This window comes from Schistocerca gregaria, chromosome 2, assembly GCF_023897955.1.
Source record: "Schistocerca gregaria isolate iqSchGreg1 chromosome 2, iqSchGreg1.2, whole genome shotgun sequence".
In the NCBI taxonomy this organism is placed as follows: Eukaryota; Metazoa; Arthropoda; class Insecta; order Orthoptera; family Acrididae; genus Schistocerca; species Schistocerca gregaria.
In genome coordinates this window covers 672957233-672978215 of record NC_064921.1, presented here as the reverse complement: position 1 = coordinate 672978215, position 20983 = coordinate 672957233, and the positions used below count along the sequence as shown (strand labels likewise).

The 20983-nt window shown below is 39.0% G+C and overlaps 1 protein-coding gene across 2 annotated transcripts in view; it reads right to left on the bottom strand.

Moving 5' to 3' along the window:
* The window catches only part of LOC126334727 (serine/threonine-protein kinase ATR-like), a 402997-nt gene that overhangs the window by 179128 nt on the left and 202886 nt on the right, over positions 1-20983 (bottom strand). For both annotated transcript variants that reach the window (XM_049997265.1, XM_049997266.1), the window contains exons 17-20: positions 16594-16722; positions 12562-12812; positions 4413-4634; positions 2918-3089 (exon numbers count right to left, since the gene is read on the bottom strand). In XM_049997265.1, the coding sequence (XP_049853222.1) occupies positions 2918-3089; positions 4413-4634; positions 12562-12812; positions 16594-16722 (774 nt within the window). The remainder of the gene's footprint in view (positions 1-2917; positions 3090-4412; positions 4635-12561; positions 12813-16593; positions 16723-20983) is intronic.

Here is a 20983-nt window from a genome sequence, read left to right as displayed (position 1 = left end):
TCTTGTCTATGCAACCCCGGTACCAAATGTAGAGACTCTTCGTGCTCGTATTGTGGACAGCTGTGATACAATACACCATTCTCCAGGGCTGCAGCAGCACATCAGGGATTTCATGCGACGGAGGGTGGATGCATGTATCCTTGCTAACTGAGGACATTTTGAACATTTCTTATAACAAAGTGTTTGAAGTCACGCTGGTACGTTCTGTTGCTGTGTGTTTCCATTCCATGATTAATGTGATTTGAAGAGAAGTAATAAAATGAGCTCTAACATGGAAAGTAAGCATTTGCAGACACATGTCCACATAACATATTTTCTTTCTTTGTGTGTGAGGAATGTTTCCTGAAAGTTTGGCCGTACCTTTTTGTAACACCCTGTAGGCACAATGTACCCGTTTCTGTACGCTGAGATGAACAGATATTTTATTTCCAGGTTTTTAGTGTCTGTGATAATTATCTTGCAAGATAAATGTAAACGATAAATCTACAGGACAATTATAATTGATGTTAAACTTTCAAAATGCTGTAGAAATAACACCATTGCTCAGAATGACGCCAAACTGCAGCAGAATATTATCAGAGAAGGGGGAAAACATATGGCAGAAGTAAAAAAAGTATGAAAATTGATCAATAGATGGTTTTGTTTGTGTCAAAATACATAAATGAAAATACCTGTCATGCGCACAACCCATTGAAGTTGGTATACTTTCCCTCTTTTCTTGTCTGCGACATTTGCCAAGACTGTCTCAATACAGGAACATACTCTGCTTGTATAGCTTTACTACAAGAATGATGACTGTGCACATGTCACTCTGCAGAAATTGCGGACACTGAAGGGTTCGAAAAAAGGCATTGGTCCGAAGACTGTGGGTCTGGAGAAAATGATTCAGAAATTGGAAAAAACATGTTCTTTTGGTGTGCAACCTTGTTAAAGGGGAGAAATTATCTGATCTGATGTCTGCGGAAACAGTGGCCACAGCACTGTAGGAGGCGGCAAAAGTGTAGTTCACAGCCAACTGCCCAAACATTGGACATACCCATGAGCACGGTGTGTAAAAAAACGTCCTTCTTTGCGATCCATTCAGAATTACGAGTTACTTCGTGTAGTTACTTCCTGTTGACCTGCCAGCAAGAGAGACCTTTGCTTTAGAATTTCTTGCTTGCATAGAAGTGAACAACGAGTGGACGTGGAAGATTTTGTGGAGAAACGAAGCCCACTTCCATCTGACAGGATACATTAATACACAGAATTGTTGAATATGGGCAACGGAAAATCCACATGCAAATCAACCAGTACCACTTCACCCTGAAAATGTTACTGAGTGGCACAGGTTTACGGCAGCAGTTTTTGGGATCAGGACAATTAAAAACCGATGTGATTGACGCTTTTTGTGAAGTTTTTGGCCTCAGGACAATCAAAAAGCGATGTGACTGATGCTTTTTATGTGGTTTTTGGCCTCGGGACAATTAAAAACTGATTTGAGTGATGCTTTATATGCAGTTTTTGGCCTCAGGACAATTAAAAACAATTTTTCCCATCCGACGAGATATGACCTTGCCGTGGTGCATGGGCTTACGTAACTATGAGTATCACCCCCGTACACCCATGAACACTGAGTGGTACAATTTGTTTAACATCAAACATACACCTTTGACATTGTTCTACAACTCATTTTTCATTTGTATTCGACCACTATTAAATTTTGATGCTTACAGCGCCATATATTGCTATATTTTGTAACTATTTATTTTTCTTCTGCAATACGTTTTCCCTCTTCTCCAATAATATTCTGTTGCAATTTGATGTCATTCTCACCAGAGGCGTTATTTCTACAGCGGTTTGAAAGTTTAACTTTAATTATAATCACCCTGTGCATCATGAAAGCACAGCTCTTAGGGTTGAACACATAATTTACTGCAGTAATAAATTCTGGTATCTTCCTTCTTATTGATTCAAACAACAGGTGTACCTGAACACCATGTCCATCAGTATCATTTGAAAATGGCTACACAACCAAAACTCTGCAGTAATGGTGAATACATAACAAAAGAGCATTTTAATCGAACTAATAAAAGCTAGTGCAGCAGATTGTCATCATTCAGAAAAGTCATTATAATATTTGAGTGCATTATATTAATTTGTTGATTTTTATCTGAACTCGTTCCACTTACATCCAACATTTACACATATTTGTATAAACAGAATACATACACAGAGTGTCTCACCTAAGAATCACTAGGTGCATTTTCCCTTATGTTTAAGCAGATATTTACAATTTCATTCTTGCATTGCATTCTTAGAGTCAGCCAAAACAAGTAGTAGTCATGACATCTTTCATACACTGCCCAGAGTTGACAGTATTGGTTTGTGCCCTGTTACAAACAACATGATTTTTTAAAGTGCCATTTTACATGCCTATTCAATAGAGTAGTTGCAGAATACTCTAGTGCGACATTAGTTTTATTGCTACGTATTAACAGGGACGTAAAATTCAAAGAATAAGCAGTACTCCACAGCAACATCACTGCCGAAGTCTGTGCTGACTGCTGCTGCCAAGCATGCTGCACTACTGAGGTGGAGGTGGATTGCTTCTCATTCTTAGTGTTTTACAGTTCCTGTCAATATGCATCAATAAAACAAATATCACACCAAACTAATCGGGGACCGCTCTATCAAATAGGCACGTAACATCCCACTTTAAAAATAATTTTCTTTGTAACGGGAACCAAACTCACACTTTCTGTCGACAATGGGTGTCACATGAAAGGTGTGATGAGCACTTGTTTGGACTGACTTCCGTCACAAACTGCAAAACACCAGAGAGAAAATGCACCTAACGACTCTTAGGAGAGAGACCTGTATAAGTAGATAAAACATAAAATAACTTAAAAATACATTTAGAATATAATACATTTACCTCAATGATACTGCGATCAACTTTCTCTTTCGCAACAACTGCTTCATTTACATTTGTTCTACTTTGCTGTATAAATGATTTCAAATTCCTGAGCCCTTCAAGTCTTACATCTATTATTTCATGGCTGGCATAAGCAACTCGTTCACGAAGCATCACAGTAAAATCATCAGATCTGTAAAATGATAATATGAACTCATGAGTCCTAATGATAATAATGTACATTGTTTTGACTATGCCATGTATCCAAAATTGCTAATAAATTTCAGCAATATTTTACAGGTGGTATATATTTCCATCAATGATAACTATTTTCATCATAAATTTTTAATTTTACTTTAAATGTCAGCATCAATATAAGACTGTTCCTATTCTCTTTTGCATGGTTTAAGCCAACTCCTAAAGTAGCCACGCTCCACATTAATTACAGCTCCTGAAAAATCTTGTACTACCTTTCTAGTATGGATGTCATGCTGTTAAGTTGTTGATCAAAGCAGCTGATCTGAAGGAAGAATAAACATCTCAGGGAGAACTGATCTTGTAGAAGAATTTAATGAATAGGAACGATGATTTCAGATGGGACACATTTTGGAGTTTGATCCTTACATTATCATTCACAAATGTCATTACAATGTTATGCTGATCAACATTTCTACATCAAAACAGAACTCAAATGTTTGACAGTGGATGCCATTCCTCAGTCAGTTAAAAGGTGTATACAATTCAATTTCTTTGCAACCTAGCAAATATCTTTGGGTAATGTGGTCCAAGTTATATGTGTAAATAAACGACGCAACGCAACAACTTCAGTCAGTTAGTTCACTTGGGAAATGACCAATGAGTATATGGCTGAAGTATCAGTGGAAGAAATGAAGCTGCTACAGCACACACTTTAAACCAAATACATCAGTTATTGGGTCAAGAAAACAAAAAAATGCACAACAAGAAACAAATTGTTTGCAACTACTAAGAATAATATGAGTAAATATTTAAGCAGCGTAACTGTTGGGAGTTGGAGGGTGGGAGGTGGAGGAGGGGGGTGGTGGTGGAGAAAGGGAAGTATCTCACTGAAGAAAACATTATCATGGATGAAATTTAAAAAAAGAATTAAAAATTCAAGGAAGGTGCACATTATCCTAATTCCATAGAAAAGTGCTACTACATTCCAATATATCCAAGTGACCTGTTGAACATCTAACACTTCAACTGATATACAAGCGGATGTGTGCATGTTAAACTTTTTCCAAATTTCCCAAGTTAAGTGTGTCTTTCAGTAGAGTTACAGAACATTGCCTTATGACACTCTTAAATACAATGTCACATTATGCATAAAATAATTTTAATTGTAATAACAAACTACAAATAGTTTAGGAAATAGATTATTGCTATAAGAGAAGTAATGAACACATTTAACATCATTAACAGAAACATATTTTCAAAACTACAATTTAAGGTTTAGCATGATGGATGTTTCTTTTGGGTTGACTCCATCACTAACCTGTTCCTATTAGAAAACTTCTTCACTGCTTCATGGACAAATTTCAGATCTTGTCTGTCAGGCACAAAATATAAATCTCTAAAGCTCTGCCACAAATCATCCTGTCTTTCTATTATGAGATAGCGGAAAATGGTAAGTACTTCTTGTGGTAAAGTGTCTAGAAGTGGCAGAAGAGAGATGAAAACAGTGCTCAAAAGTGCTCCTAAGGCAGCAGCATCCAAACTAGAACATAAAATTCAATACACTGTAAAGCATCCTCGTAAAAACATAGTACAAATAACAAACTGTCTCAGAGCTCAACAGTCAGGCAAAAAAAAAAATTTATATAAATAATATTCCTTATTCCTGAAATATGCTATCTTCACACACTGGGCATCATGACAGTTTCTAAAATGTGCACAGAGTTCAAGGTGTAAGAGTATTGGTAAAACTCAACAGCCTCCAGCTTTGTATGTCTGAACTCACCATTCCAGTTCATAGCCATGAGGGTAGATATTTTGGGGTTTTCAACGTTCTGACTATTACCAACCTTAACTTCAACTTTTTTTCATGTCTTATGTGACAGTGCCTGAACTTCTTAGTTGGTCTGCACACAGTTTCCTGAGGAGTGAAACTGTTTGAGATGTCTGGATTAAAGATAGCAAACTTGCAGCTTTTCCTAAACAGTTGACTGATTTTGGTGGGTTTTCTCACTGTTCAGTCACTCACCCTATCCTTAAACACACTGATGCCAACAGTAGTTCTTGACTGCTACAGCTCTAGAATGAGAATTTCACTCTGCAGCGGAGTGTGCGCTGATATGAAACTTCCTGGCAGATTAAAACTGTGTGCCCGACCGAGACTCGAACTCGGGACCTTTGCCTTTCGCGGGCAAGTGCTCTACCAACTGAGCTACCGAAGCACGACTCACGTCCGGTACTCACAGCTTTACTTCTAGATATGAAACTTCCTGGCAGATTAAAACTGTGTGCCCGACCGAGACTCGAACTCGGGACCTTTGCCTTTCGCGGGCAAGTGCTCTACCAACTGAGCTACCGAAGCACGACTCACGTCCGGTACTCACAGCTTTACTTCACTCCGCTGCAGAGTGAAATTCTCATTCTGGAAACATCCCCCAGGCTGTGGCTAAGCCATGTCTCCGCAATATCCTTTCTTTCAGGAGTGCTAGTTCTGCAAGTTTCGCAGAAGAGCTTCTGTAAAGTTTGGAAGGTAGGAGACGGATACTGGCAGAAGTAAAGCTGTGAGTACCGGACGTGAGTCGTGCTTCGGTAGCTCAGTTGGTAGAGCACTTGTCCGCGAAAGGCAAAGGTCCCGAGTTCGAGTCTCGGTCGGGCACACAGTTTTAATCTGCCAGGAAGTTGCTACAGCTCTGTTTGTAGTACTGTCAGATCAGAAGTCAGTTTTACAACCAACTGCTGCTTTTCTAATCATGTAGTGATAAGCGTAACTACTACAGTGCCAACGGTTAGCCACAACTCCAGTCTAGCTTACTGCTTCACAGAACCCAATATGAAAAAACCTAGGCAGTCTTCACACTGTCAACCATTTCTTGCTGCTCTGTGGCAGTTTGCACATTTTTCCACTGCAACAATATTTTTAAAACAAATCAAGCATGACTATAATTTTAGTGCATGAATGAGATCACAAGAAAACTTGCAATAGTATATAGGAGATTGCATGAACTATGCTGAAGCATAAGCCAATTGGCAAACTACATAACTAGCCTAGAAGTGTGCACACAAGCCACCTGCAAAATTCTGCAGCTGATTGCTACAACTAATGCTGGCGTAGCATTCCAAAATGCAGCTGTTTGCCATAGTAGTGAGCTGTGTTTCCAAACACCATGGCACAATGCTGTGCTTTGATAGGATAGCCACAGCCACCTATGTGATATGGAGGCGACTCCTGTCACACTACAGCCTGCCAAATTTACTATAAACGCTCCCCGCTCCATCATTAACAGCACTTGTCATCGCACTTCCAACTACGGCTGACACCACGACTGTCTCCATGGCATCCAATGGTCCAATGTGGGGCCAAATGGCTTCAGCCTCACCGAGTAGACATCAGCTAGGCGAAGCTGCTGGTCTATGAATTTCCAGTTAGACCTTATAGTTCCAGGTCCCAAGCCAGTGCTGCTAAGTGGAAGACACTTTTAGGATGCAAGATCAGCTAGCAGCATTTGCAGTGGCTGTTTAAAGCTGCATAAGCTCACAGGCTGCTGACCTGACGTCAGCCTCGCACCAGAAAGGACACTTCACTGCCCTTGCTATTCCACTGTGACAGCAACCTGCTGCCTCAACATACAAACATGCTGCTATGGGGTCATAAACGCTGCTGATGTGTTATGCTGAGGTAGCATGCCACTCCCTTGACAACCGTATCTGCTATCTGGACACAAACATTGATCTCTTGTATGGAAATCATGCTGAATAAAGAACACTTATACTGAGGGAGCTTTCCCGATTCCATGTTCACCATGGTATTGGATGCTCCTATCCCACAGTTCCCACCCACATCATTCTAGGCAGAAGCGGACACACTAGCCAGTAGAAGTCATTCATGCTAGCAACACCATTACAGTGGTGGCATCATTGGTAACACTGCTTTGTTTCTGTATCAGAAGAGGCAGTACCAATGGGTGAATTCATGGCGCAATGATCTGCAGTTTCATTTTAACATGGTGAGTGGAGATTAACTATTATGTCATTTGATAGGATTGAACAAACCAAGTCAAAATGGACGGACTGGAGCACTGGACAGGAAGTTCAGAGTGTTGAAAGGGGACGTTGTCAGTGAATTAAGTTATTTTAAAGATGGAAACAGATGGCAGCTTGTGCCCAGTTAGGTGTATGCAATGTAACGTCTTGTAGCATAGTACATCATGCACCCAGTCATCACTTGATTTATTTCAAGTGTAGAAGGCCTGAACAATATGCCATGGAGTGTAGGGAATGCTCTTGATTAGAGCTCAGACGTAAGAATCCTGTGTGTTCCGCGTCAAGAAATGTGACTGTGATATAAGTGTTAGTTCCTTTCATTGTAGACATAAACTATGTAATGGACAGACTGGAGGTAGACAAGGTTACCACTACAGATATGGTCCACACCTTGTTAAATCAGATTTTACAATTGCAGGCAGACAATGTGGAGTTGTGCAGGCATTTAGATATCAGTAAGGGTGGACACATCGTTGTTGTGACCTTGTGAGCTTTCCCAGTACAATAAGTCTCTCTGGGTTTACTGCCAGATCCTAAAATCAGATTGATTCATTATTTTGGTGATCCAGCTGTATGTCACCTTCAGGATAATGCTGCCACTGCAGCTGACTCCTGCTGAAAACTAATGCCACAGTTGCAAATCGTCTGTACTGAACATGGTACATGTGCCTCCCATCACAGTTGCTGCCCTCTAAGATTGGGAAAGTAGTGCTACCCTTAGAAGAACACGAGGGCAACAATACAAGGTGTACAACTTTGCTTCCGCAGTTTGCCAATAGGTGGCGACAACGGTAAATAGCGGTGGAAAGAAACAAATCGCAGACGTCAGGCAGTTAGCTTGGACCTCGGTCAACATAACCTCATTCAAACATTAGTCGATTTATGTCTGCATCATAAAGTTGTTCTTGATTGAACATGTCAGTTTACGAGCCTACAGTTTGTAACATTCACATACTTACAAGATTTCACATAATGTCATGGAAATACTTTAAAACTAACATTATTATAAGACCATTAATAATTTTAGTTTGTATGCACTCACAAAACATCTAGTAGACTACAATATTCAATTAAAATTGCATGCTCTAGAGGGCATCCAGTCTGAAGAGAGACACACTATAGAAAATATTTCAAATTTGGTACACCTTTCCTATAACCACCCCATTCCTGCTGATACAGAACATGTGTACTTAACATGCATGGCTACCCATGCAGGTCACACTGGGTTAACATTGTTACAATCAAATACAATTTAAAGTTTAAAGCCAGAATATTAATAACAGAAAATACTTCTAACATGAAACTAGCTGCTGTGCTTTTCAAACTTGTCCCATGTTCACACTTTACATCGTATTGCGCAACACGCAATAATAAGTCAACAGAGGAAAGTGGTGATCGAGGTCAAAAGAGCATTTATATTTGTCAGTATGGCTTCTCTTGCCTTGAGAAAACTTTCTGTATGACAAATCACCAACCAATTACTGCCATAGAGAGTGGGAATTGCTCAATTTGGAAGACATCAGTCAGTCCCAAGGAAGCTACAACCCTAGACCTGCAGAGATTGTCCAACCGGACATATATTGCTACAGTGATTGTAAATGACAATTGTAGACAATTTCAGGAAATAGAAACTTAATTTCAATTATATTTCAGTTCTTATATAACTTTTTTTAAAGGAAAGTAACAACAATGGGTTATTTTTCAATTTCCCAAACCCTTATTCAGAATTCTGTTCTGATATTTCTAAGTCCTACTGAAGATGATCTGCAAGACTTCCTGGAAATCTTAAAACTACAAGGGACGTAACAGAAAATTATTAATCCTCTTCATATATTCTTCTTTTAAAAAAAATTAAATATAGGTTAAAATAAAATAGAAATAGAAGTACATCCAACCTTGAATTAAAAAATGGAGGCATTTTTCTTTCATTAAAATAAATGAAAGAAAAAATAGGTAAGTCAGTGGTGAGTGGTGAATCACGAAAAAGAGAGAGTCCATTCCAGTGAAGAGCGGTTCATATCCATACCTGAAAATAACTATTTTGTCTATCTCTATTGGACAGAGGTGGAAGTGGGAGTGGAACAGGGGCTAACAGAGTTTGAAGCCAGGAGGACTGTGGCACTGAATCAAGAGTCCCAAGGATAATTCCTGTCTATGCAGTTGCTAAAAGCTGCTATTGAAGATGAAGGGAGGATCCAGGTGACATGTATTGTGAAGAAACTACTGCAGTCAAGTAAATGTTGCTTATGGTGTACTCTGTCACTGAATTACCTACATAGCTGTTGGGCACAATTTGGCACACCTAAGTAGTGGTTGCAGCAGAATTGATATGTGACTTGATAGCTTTTACACATGGCCCTCTCTTTGACTGCATGGTTTTCCCTGTCATAGGACTGGAGTAGAATAGGATGGGTCTTACCCTTGGGTCTTTCACAGAGATATGAACCACATGGCAAGTGGCTGGGGGTAGACATGACAAAAGGATGAACCAGGATATTTTGTAAATAGGTTGAATGGTGAAATACCATTTTGTGTGAGGGAGTATATTCCCCAGTTCAGGGTACACTGAAAGGAAGCTGAAGCAACATCCTTTCCAGGTGTAGGAGAGTAGATGGCATGGGGGAGGGGGACGAGGGGACGGGGGGGAGGCATCAAGAGAGTTAGGGGTGTGTGTGGATATGATTCATATGACTGCTTGTAAACCAGAAGTAAATGGCTAGACTATACAAGGCGTCCGAGAGATGTCGAGCACATGTTGCTTACTTGCATGCAGTACCAACAGATTATGCAGTTTGCTCTTGGGCACAGTTTTGCAGTGACCACTTACTTGACTGGGCAACTGATTGATACTCATGCCCATATAAGAGACTGAGCAGCAGTTGATACAAAAACTGAAAGTTTTACATGTAGCCCAGTCTTTGACTAAATAGGATTCTCCTGCGATTATATTAGAGAAACAAAACATGAGAGGAAGTGAGTGGTCTCCAATGAAATCCATTTGTAGAAGACTAGCTGAAATATAAGTAACATGTTTAATAACGCGTGACCAAATGTAAAAAAGATTTGAAAACTAAAGGATTTACATCAATCTCTGTTAATGAATTATCTGAAAATGAGACTGAGCAGGATTTGCAACCTGCCATGCTTTGTTGGCACAACTTCCAAGGGTGTGTTTTGCTCAAGAGAGCTATTCTCTGAGATACTGCAGTTCACATAACTGGAATGTGGTTTTCTGGTGTAAGGTAAATCCCTATTGTGTGGAAGAATTGGAAAAGAACCCATCTTGTGCTATGATATGGGCTAGCATTTCATCACAATATTCATTCTGACCATATTCTTTGAAGGGTACATGAATGGAAATGTTTATTTGAAAATGTTCCAAATGCAGTTAATACTTCAGATCGAAGATAAGGGAACCATGGACCACATGTGGTTACCAGCAGGATGGAGATCCTGCACATGTTGCTATTGAAGTTATAATGGGACTATACCTGTGCAATCCCAAAGTATTGTAATAGGTGATGCAGCCACAGATCTATTGTGTTATGATATGTCCTCTACTCCTATTCTATTTCACAGCACTGGCAATGCATAATTTTTAAGTGTGAAATTATTGATTAATATTCGTGTCTGCAAACTTATGATTTTTATGTCATGTTATTTACCATCTCTTAATTTTAAAATATTTCAAAAAGTACCTGATGGTACGAATTTAAGAAAATGTAAATATACCTCAATGTATTTATTGATGTGAATTGTACCACATGAAACGTCAATGTAAATGTATCTTTGGTTTATGTTTATGCTGCTATGAGAAGTAGTAGATAGTGTTGTGCTGTGGAAGAGAGTAGTCAAAATATACCCTTTCTCCGTTGTACCCAAGTGGGACTTCTTGTTTATTTATCAAGAAATAATGAAAACCTTTTTCGCATCTACATAAAAGTGGAGAATAAATAATGATTTACTTTGATCTGGTGTTTGTTTCATTTTGAAGAAGTTACATTTAATACCTGTTTATGTTATTTTGAGAGCACAGCTAACGAGCATTATTCGTGTCTTTGTTTAAAGTAGAACATTAATATATCATCATTAAAAACCTACAAGGTCCAGGTAAGCTACTGGCAAGATCATATCCTGATTACATTACAGAACAACAAGCAGCAACAACAACAACAAAACAACAGCTTCAATGTCAACACTGCATAATGGACGGTGTTAATTGCTCTAGGTTCCTTGTCCTGCAACTAACTGAAACAATTCTGTATCAGTAAATTTTCTCCAGAGGAATTGTATCTGAACTTTATTCCATTTAACATTATTTGGATTGTATGCAGGACAGGGTCCCATTAGAAGGTGCATAAATTCCTTGATGAACAATTTCAAGGCTACTGGACTGGACACAGTTCAGCAACACACGTAGTCCCCATCAAAACTGCCATCACATAGCCTGGATGTTAACATTACATACAACTCATTATGGGGAATATTGAAGTCCCAAGTTATCATTGTCATAGAAAACTATGATTATGATTGGGTTTGAGGAAACCTTTCAAAGCTTACTTCCCAAGATACTCTGCAAGATCTCAAGCAGGATATGGAGACACATATATCTTTGTGTAAGGCATGATGGCACAAGCACAAATATACTGATTACATAGTTTTTATGTGTTAGCACCCTAATATATTGTAAAAATAATGTTTCGGTATATGCGTACAGTGACTTCTCAGACACAATGTACAGGAGAGACTTTCCGATGTGGAAGGGGTGGCAAGTATTGAAGTGGAGGTTGATCAAAAGTACGGTTTTATGCATTGAAGTTTTTATGTAGCCATCAGAGAGGTGGCAGTGACTATCCCTAAAGCTGGCACACTGAGCTCAAGACCAGGTGAAATAGATACATAAAAAGTCTAAGGCTGTGATGAAATGAGGACAATGAGTATTGGTCTTGAGTCCAGATTATGAACATTCCTCAATGAACTAAGATCTGAAAATGGGTTGAGAATCTCAGGTGCCTTGGAGGGGTTCAACTTTGTGGGCCACAAAAGGTTTCATATGCCATACTTAGGAAGTAGAATTACAGATTAATGTTGAAAGTCTTCATAAATGAATTAACATATTCATATGAAAAAAGGGAGGGGGGATAGAGAAAAGGGGTGGGGGGACACAAGACGCAGAATTCACCAGTAGATTCACTGTGCCTTATTGAATGTGGAAAACAAACTTTATCAAAATAGTAAGTACTGGCAGAAAACGTTACACAACATTAGTAACCTGTTCTTCAGGTGAAAAACATATGATACTCATTGAGTTAATCTTCCTCTAGCAACCTGAAAATAAAAGATGTTCCTCTTGGTGACATAAATCTCCCTCATAATAACCGATTATTTCACTCAATTATCAACTAACTTTAATAGTAATAAGTTAGTACCAATGAACATATGCATCCCACGCTGCAACAGTCAGCTCCGGAAAATTGCTATAATTAAGCCTCAGGGCAATTCGCAGGCTTGTAAGCACTTTGAAGCGAGCTAATGTAATATACTTTGTTCCCATTAGTCTAATAAGCATGGGTAAAGACTGCAGTGCTTTCTTTTTTTCTGTATCAGAAACATGTTCTGCTGCCAAACTATTGTCCAAGTAAATGAGTACCCCAAGAAAACGAGGCTGTAAGAAATCTGCCTGAAAAATAGAACAGAGCACACAATATTATGAACAGCAAAGACAATATCATTTGGTGAAAGTCAATGGGGAAAATGGAGGAATGTGATTTCAAATTGAGAAAAACTTGGCAGGGATGAATCAAATAAACATATAAATAACATATTTTAGAAAAATGTTTTGTAAAGTTGTTGACAGTTAAGGTAAGCTGTAAGTAAACACAGCATATAATAAAGTAAATTTCTTCAAAAATTAAATATATGCAAAGTAATCAATTGCAGTTTGTATAAAAATGTCAACCAAAGTAATAAGTTTCATAAATCAGTCGCCACATTAAAATACCAAGTAGTAGAATAAACCTGAAGTGAATACTTGCTCTGAAATTTGTATTCTTTGTTAGAAGTCTGTGGAACATCATCCACTTACTGTCTCAGTTTGTAACATACCCTGAGATTGTAAACTGCAAAAATAAGGCCGTCTTCACATCAGTTTCCCATGTTTTTCTTTTCCCAGTGTGGCTTTTTGTAAACATATCCATAATGTTTTATATTGTAAAATTTCGTTTCACAACGGTATGTTGGAAACTGTTATACAGTAAAACTTGCTCAAAACAGAATCGCAAGGGACTAAAACAATTTTCCAAATTCAACAAGATTCCCAACTATACAAAACTCACTAGGCTACATAAAATTTGTCGAGTATCACGCATAAAAGCGAGTGTGTGTGTTGGGGCTTATGGGCACTCAACATCGAGGTCATCAGCGCCCCGCATAAAAGCATAAATTTGGAACTATTCACGCTTGCACAGTAGGTGTTCTTTTGCTGTATACTGTGCCACATAACACTACATTAACACGCTAACTGATAAATAATATGGCATTTCTGTATTTTTACTCCAACTTTAAATATGTTTATTGCTGTATGCACATATACACTATTCCAATTTTATTTGCTTTACATTTCACTTTTTTTGTCACACATCAAGGAGGGAAACCTGTTTGAAGTTTCTGTTCAAAATTGTTTTTCTATGTAGTTTTTGCACTATACAATTGTTCCAACAGCTTGGGAAATTTTGTGTGTGCTGCAAACCGTATAACATTGTTTAGGCATGCAACAGCTTCTTCATGCGTATTAATTTTGCTAGAAGCATCATTTTGCTCTTCTCCTTCTTCCTTTCTTTCTTCCTGATGATCATGTGCATTGCAAATTTCTATTCAGTCTGTTGCTGAAGTAAAAGTGGGGTGAGTGAACAGAAGTCATCACTTCAAATCTATTCACCTGCACTACATCAAATGTTTCACATTTTAATTAATTCTGCAACTGCTGCTGCATTTTCTTGAGCTGCGATGGGCCCAGAAGTGTCTTGTTCTTGACCTCCAAATCAACTTTGTTGAAGCACTTGGTAACAGTTTCAGCTTTTATGTCTTACTGCCAAGCCAATCCAATCCAATCCACTGCATCCAGAACGGAAACTGACTATGCAAGAGCAAATGCACTTTCAGCTTCTTCGATCTAATAATAAGAGACTGCGCCAATAATCAGCTATATTGGAAAATTCAGTTGTATGTTAAGTCCTCGGTCCATGGGTTGTGAGAGGCTGGTAGAACCTGATGGGAATGAAGTCAATTTCACATTTGGTAACTTGACACTGGTTGCATTGTCTAGAAAAAGGAAAACTTGGCAATTTCCTTTTTACATTTTGGCATTAAAGACCGCAGCCCTTTTTCCATAAGATCACTCACCACTTATGCCTTTTTATTGCTTCGCCATGTGGCTCAAAGCTTACTGTCGTCAATGTTTTTGAAATAATGCAGTTTTGCCAGCTTTCCAAAAACCTGTGGCTTCCCCATTTCACCGAACATATTCCCACTCAGCAGTACTGTGAGTCTTTCCTTGGATGTTTTTCCGCCAGTGCACTTTTCTCCTAAAATTACTAGAGATTTCGCAGGCAGTGCACAATTAAACAGTCCTGTTTCATCAGCACTGAACACATCTTTCGGGTCATAATTCACAATTATGTTCTACAGTATTGTCTTCCATTCCATTGCTGCACTTTCCTACACATTCTTATCTTACCCACACACTTCATTCCACACTACATTGTGCCTGGCTTTGAAACTGTCCAGCCATCCTGTGGATGCATTAAACTCCATGTTTCCAAAATCTTTAGTGACTTTCAGAGTCTCACTCTGCAACATGGGTCCAGACAAATGTAAATTTTTTGTCTGCACACTTATGAACCATTTCCACACTATCTTGTTAATTTCTTCATTTCCTGTCTTCTTCACTTTTTTTTTTCATTTTCCCATGCCCTTTCATCCACTCGCCCCATAGTATCATAAATTTGTGTCTTGCCGCATTTTAAACACAACATTATTACACACACAGAGAATTTGTCTTTCTTATTTGCCTCAATTAACTTAATCTTTTTGTTACTTGTTAGTGGCACACACTGTTTGTTCAACATCATGTGATCACTTAAAGTGCTACTAGTCCACTGAAACTGGTAGAAAATAACATAGGTAGAGCATTTATTTGGAATGCTTGGCCTTGCCGGGTAAAACTATTGTCTAACAGGACACCATCCACCTCTTCCACAGAGCAGATTGCAGAAGCATGTTCACAGGTGGACAACAATGCCCCAGTGTGCGGCCGCGCATCAGTAATAATGGAAAATGAGAAACAGCAACAAACAGACCGCTCACAAACGAACCATGCCATCTGATGTACCGACACTGGAAGTAACTTCTTTGCTGCTGCACAGAGCACCATGGTTTTATCTCCACACCCTCAACGTTGCACTGAACGTCTTTTCTCTGTTTTGCTCCCCTGACACTGGAAGTAACTTCCTTGCTGTTGCACAGAACAGCACAGTTTTATCTCCACGCCCTCACTGTTGCACTGAACATCTTTTCTCTGTTTTGCTCCGCTTAACAGCATTGTCAGGGCTTTGTGTTACAAGTAGCATCCTTGTAGAGTCCTGAATAACTTAAGTATACTGTGATACAGCCGTACAGTATAAGCTCTTTTCCACATGATACAATGAATTATTAATTAAATCTTAAAATCTGCATTCCATTTATACATTAGGCACATTCCACTTTACACCAAAAATTAGCATACGGAAGTGTATTGAATGCTTAGGGGCTGAAATATTTGCATGGTTCGGACAGATTTTTGAATTACACATTTCCAATTTGATCTCTATGCGTAAAAAAAAGTTGTGTAGGTAATCAGTATCAACAGGACTTTGACAGACATCATTTCTTTCATATCAGTGAAATGTCCACATTCTTCTACTATCTATAAACATATTTAATGAAACAATGGAAACTCCAGGTTGGAATATCAACACTACAAGGAAAAAATAGATTGCCACTAACTGTAAATATGACATGTCGAGTTGCATAAACGCACAACGAAAAGATCCTTACACATTAGCTTTTGGCCACAGCCTCCATCAGAAAAGGAAACACACACAGATAAATTCACACAAGCACATACGACTGCCACTCCGGCAGCTCAGGCCAGAATGCGACTGTCATGCAGAACAGAAGCAGCAACCTGGAGGACAGCAGGTTGGGGGTGTATATGTGTGTGTGTGTGTGTGTGGGGGGGGGGGGGGGGGGGGAGGGGGGGGCTCAGCAGGGTACAGGTGAGGGGGACAGAAGATTACTGTCTGGCAGAACATAAAGGGAGTAGACCGACAAGAGTTGCAGCATCAAAAAGTCACCGTTACAGTGAGTAGCAATCATTTCCTAACACAAATTATCAGTGTCAATTTAGAAAGAAATTCACTTACAATACTTTCAAGAGGCATGTCCTTGGAACCACCTTTGTACACAGGATCCATCATAGCCAAATATCGAAGTGAGTCAAGAACTTTCTTCTGATTGCTTGCATATTCTAGTATCAACAAATTATGTATAACCTAAAATGTAATACGAAAATTAGTGGCAATGTAAAATTTGAATTGTGATACTAATGTCACAGAAACAAAACAAATAATGAACACTCCTGTTAAGAGAACTTTTTTGCAGTTCACACATTTTACAGATACCATATTGTGAGCCAGCTTCCAGCCACAGTTGTAAACATGCACAAATTCCTTGAATTTTAAGAAGAGAGAGCACTTACTCAAACTGGGACCCCAACTTTTTCCATAGATATCTACCGAGTTTTTGCTCTCTCTTTTACTTCCACTAAGGAGAATTTACTATCCACTTATCCTTAGCACATAGTTCCGTTAATTTTAAAAAAACAACTCTACGTTTGTACAGAGAATAACAAATAAGTTAGCAGCCCCTTTTTCCCTTCAAAGTTTAGAAAATGTAACAATAGAGTTTGTATGAATTGCTGCTTTAATGGTGGTGACATGTCTGCAACAATTAACAATGGTCCAGAGAAACAAAGAATTAAACAATCTAAAACTAATAGCTAAAAAATGCATACATACTGATGAATGTTCTGCTTCCCCACAGGTATAAACAGAGACTTTTAACACTGTGTACTATGGAACACCAGTGAATGACATTATAATACTCAGGAAGTTCCTGTTGTCAATCTAAGTAAAACTATATTTCTACTAAAGACATGTGGTGACGTCATATGTTGCGAAATTATCACTCTATTGAAAATATCAGACAATATCGAACAAGTCAAGAGAACATTTTGAAACAATAACAACTCAAATTCAAGCACTGCACTTCTCTAGCTATATAATGTGAGGGGTGTTCAATAAGCAATGCAACACTTTTTGGTCAATTTTGGTTAAAAACTGTAATTTTGCTTGTGACATTCTTAAACATTCCCATATCATCTCTTACATTTCCAGTAACTCTTTGTAGATGGCAACACTATAATCGGTCTTCAGAATTGTCTCTGCAACTGAGGTGCATTCCAAGCAAATAGCAGTTACTTAATTTCTTTTGGCAGAAAAACAGGTTGTCACAAATATTCACAGGCATTTACAAAATTTCTATGGACAATGGGCTGTGGATAAAATAGTAAGTTGTTGTGTAATATGTCAGTCATCAACAGAACAAGGAGAAGCAAAAATAACTATCTCCCACATGCAGGTCAGCACATGCAGGTGTGATGCCTGCAATGTTGTAATGTAATGTGCAGATGTTGGGTCCCTCAAAGCCCAACTGAACAGCAGAAAGAGCAAAGGAGGAACATCTATTTGGAATTGCTTACTCGTCATGCAGCTGATGGTGACAATTTTTTCTCGAACATTGCCACGGGTGATGAAACATGGATTCACTGGTTCCAGTCTCGAACAAAACAACATTCCATGGAGTTGCAACATGTAACATCTCCTTTGAAGTAGCTCAAAAGAATGATAGCCATGACTTTACCAGTTGATGCAACTGGTGAAGTGTTGGCTTGGTAAAGTCATGGCTATCATCCTCTGGGACTCTGAAGGGAATATTCAATGTCCCCTCCTCGTCAATCAGCCAACTCCAACGTCTATTGTGAGACTCCTATGAAATTGAAGAAACAATTACAGGCCACAGGTATGTATTCCATTGATCAATTTCACAGTAATCATGATGTGGAACATGTCAAAAATGTGAACCTGCTCCATGATAATGCACAGCAACACAAAAATCTGCGCACCCAATAGGTCACAAAACTTCCGTGGAATACTGTTTCCTACCCACCATACAGCCTGGATCTTGCATCTTCTGATTTCAACATCTCTGGCCCGCTGAAGGACAGACTTTGTGCAAAGCACTACAGCAGTGATGGAGATGTCACTGACACAGCAAGAACTTGGCTAAGACGCAGACCTGTCGAGTAGTGCCAATACAGTGTACAGCACTCGCATTAACGTAGTGTAAGGCCATAAAACCAAATGGACTTAAGTTTCAAAAATAGGGTTTTATAGTCAAAGAATGGGAAAACAAAATGTTGTATTTCAATCATACATAAAACCATCCTGTTCTGAGAAAGAATTGTGTTGTTTTACTTATTGAATGATCTCACGTCAACCTGGTGCCGAGTAATGGTAGTAACAAAGATAGTCTCTGAGTTATGTTATTATGTGATCGTTCCATATGTAATATATGATCCAAAAAGGTAGTAGGAGGCATTTTATGAACAGAATACAGTTGATATCATGATAAGTGGTTGAAAATAAATCTCAAATTCATAAACAATAAAGATCTGTGGCAGTGCCATACTTGTGTCAAATGTTTAGTAGAAATAAATTCAAAGGAATCTTTAGCACTGCAGGAAAATGAAATAAATACAATAAAAGACAATCTTACAACAATGTACTCTGAACATCAATAATTCCTGAGGAAACACAAATTGCAAAACTATCTGCTGAGTGCTTAGATGTAAGCAATCTCGAAGTTCTTTTGTTATCACAGGAAGAAGAAACTAGTGCACTAAAAGAACTGGCTACAACACATTCTGAATGTGAAGACCACATGAATAAATTAGAAGAAGTGAAGAAAAAACTAACAACAGAAAGTGATCAACACACAACTGATGCACTGTGTTCATGTGGCTAAAAATGCCAATGATAACGAGCTCATTACTCTGAACAAGAATTCCAGTCCTTCAAACAAGAACTCCTACAAGAATATTCTTGTGCATATCACCGGCGACAAAAGGCCAAGGCAACATATTGTCACAAAAGCAGCACACATACCAACTGCTGTATTAATAACAATGACAATGAACGCTTTTCTACACAATGGAAAACTAAACTTTCGGCTAAAGACAGAAACTGTTCAAACAAAAATCCAAGAGGTAATAAATACACTGTACGGTTTTTGGTGGACAGTCAAGGCAGGAAACTAAGCAGTGTATTAAATGACATAACTAGCGACACTGGGAGCACAAACAACTGCTGTCCTCAACTGCTGGTATGTATCGAATATGACAACTGAATGTGATTCACTCTGATTGCTGTAAAAACATTGCTCTTGCTTTCAATGAGATAGACAATTAATATGAAGACATTATCATTTTATACTTGGGTGTACATTTGTTAAGCCACAAGGATATAACAATCCTGTAAAGCGAACACAAAACCTCACATTAAAAGGTGGTGTGAGAAGGTAGTACAATAAGGAACCACACAGCGGTTGCTACTAGACATAATGTGCGCGCGCGCGCGCACACACACACACACACACACACACACACACACACACACACACACACACACACACTAATCACGAACTGAAAACATCGCCCCCTTCCATACTCAACTATGCTTTGCTGTCAATTTGTTATTCTGATCTGGATGTGGGTCTATTACAAGGATATGAGCAATGAAGCAATAGGTTGGTAGCAGGGGTTGTGTAGGGATGAACAAGGCTATTATTTCCGCCCTTTGTGCAGAGGAATGCCACTGTGGGAGGGGCGGGAAGGATAGTGGATTGGACATTTCTCATTTCAGGGCACAACGAGAGACAAAACCTTGGCGGAGAATGTAACTCAGTTACTCCAGTCTTGGGTGGTACTATGGCACAACTAGAATGCTCCTCTGTGGCCACACAGTGGGACTTAGGTAGCTGAGGGGTTATTGGAGACATAACGCATGCGAAATCTGTTTCTGTACAAGCTTAGAAGGGTAATTACGGCCTGTGAAGGTCTCAGTGAGATTCTTGCATCATTACAAATGCAACAGCCAAGGGTGGCTACGCTATGTGCAAAGGACTTCTTGGTATGGAATGGGTGGCAACTGTCGAAGTGGAGGTATTGCTGGTGGTTGATGGGTTTGACATGGACATAGGTATTGATGTAGCCATCTTTGAGGTGAAGGTCAATTGAGGAAGATGGCTTGTTGGGTTGAGAAGGACAAGGTGAAGTGAATGGGGGGAGAAACTGTTGAGGTTTTGGAGGACTGTGGATAGGGTGTCCTCAGCCTCAGTCTAGATCACAAATATGTCGACAATGAATCTGAACCAGGTGAGGTGTTTGGGTGGTTAGGAAAGATTCCTCTATATGGCTTATGAATAGGTTGGCTTAGATTGGTGCAATTTGGGTGCCATTGGCATACCACAGATTTGTTTGTAGGTGATGTCATCAAAGGAGAAGTAATTGTAGGTGAGGATGGATGTTGTAGGTTTGGAATCCGTTGGGTGTTGGTAAAGCTAGTGTAAAAGGAGTTGGCATCAACAGTGATAAGCAGGACACGGTATACTAAAGGAACACAAACTATGGCGAGT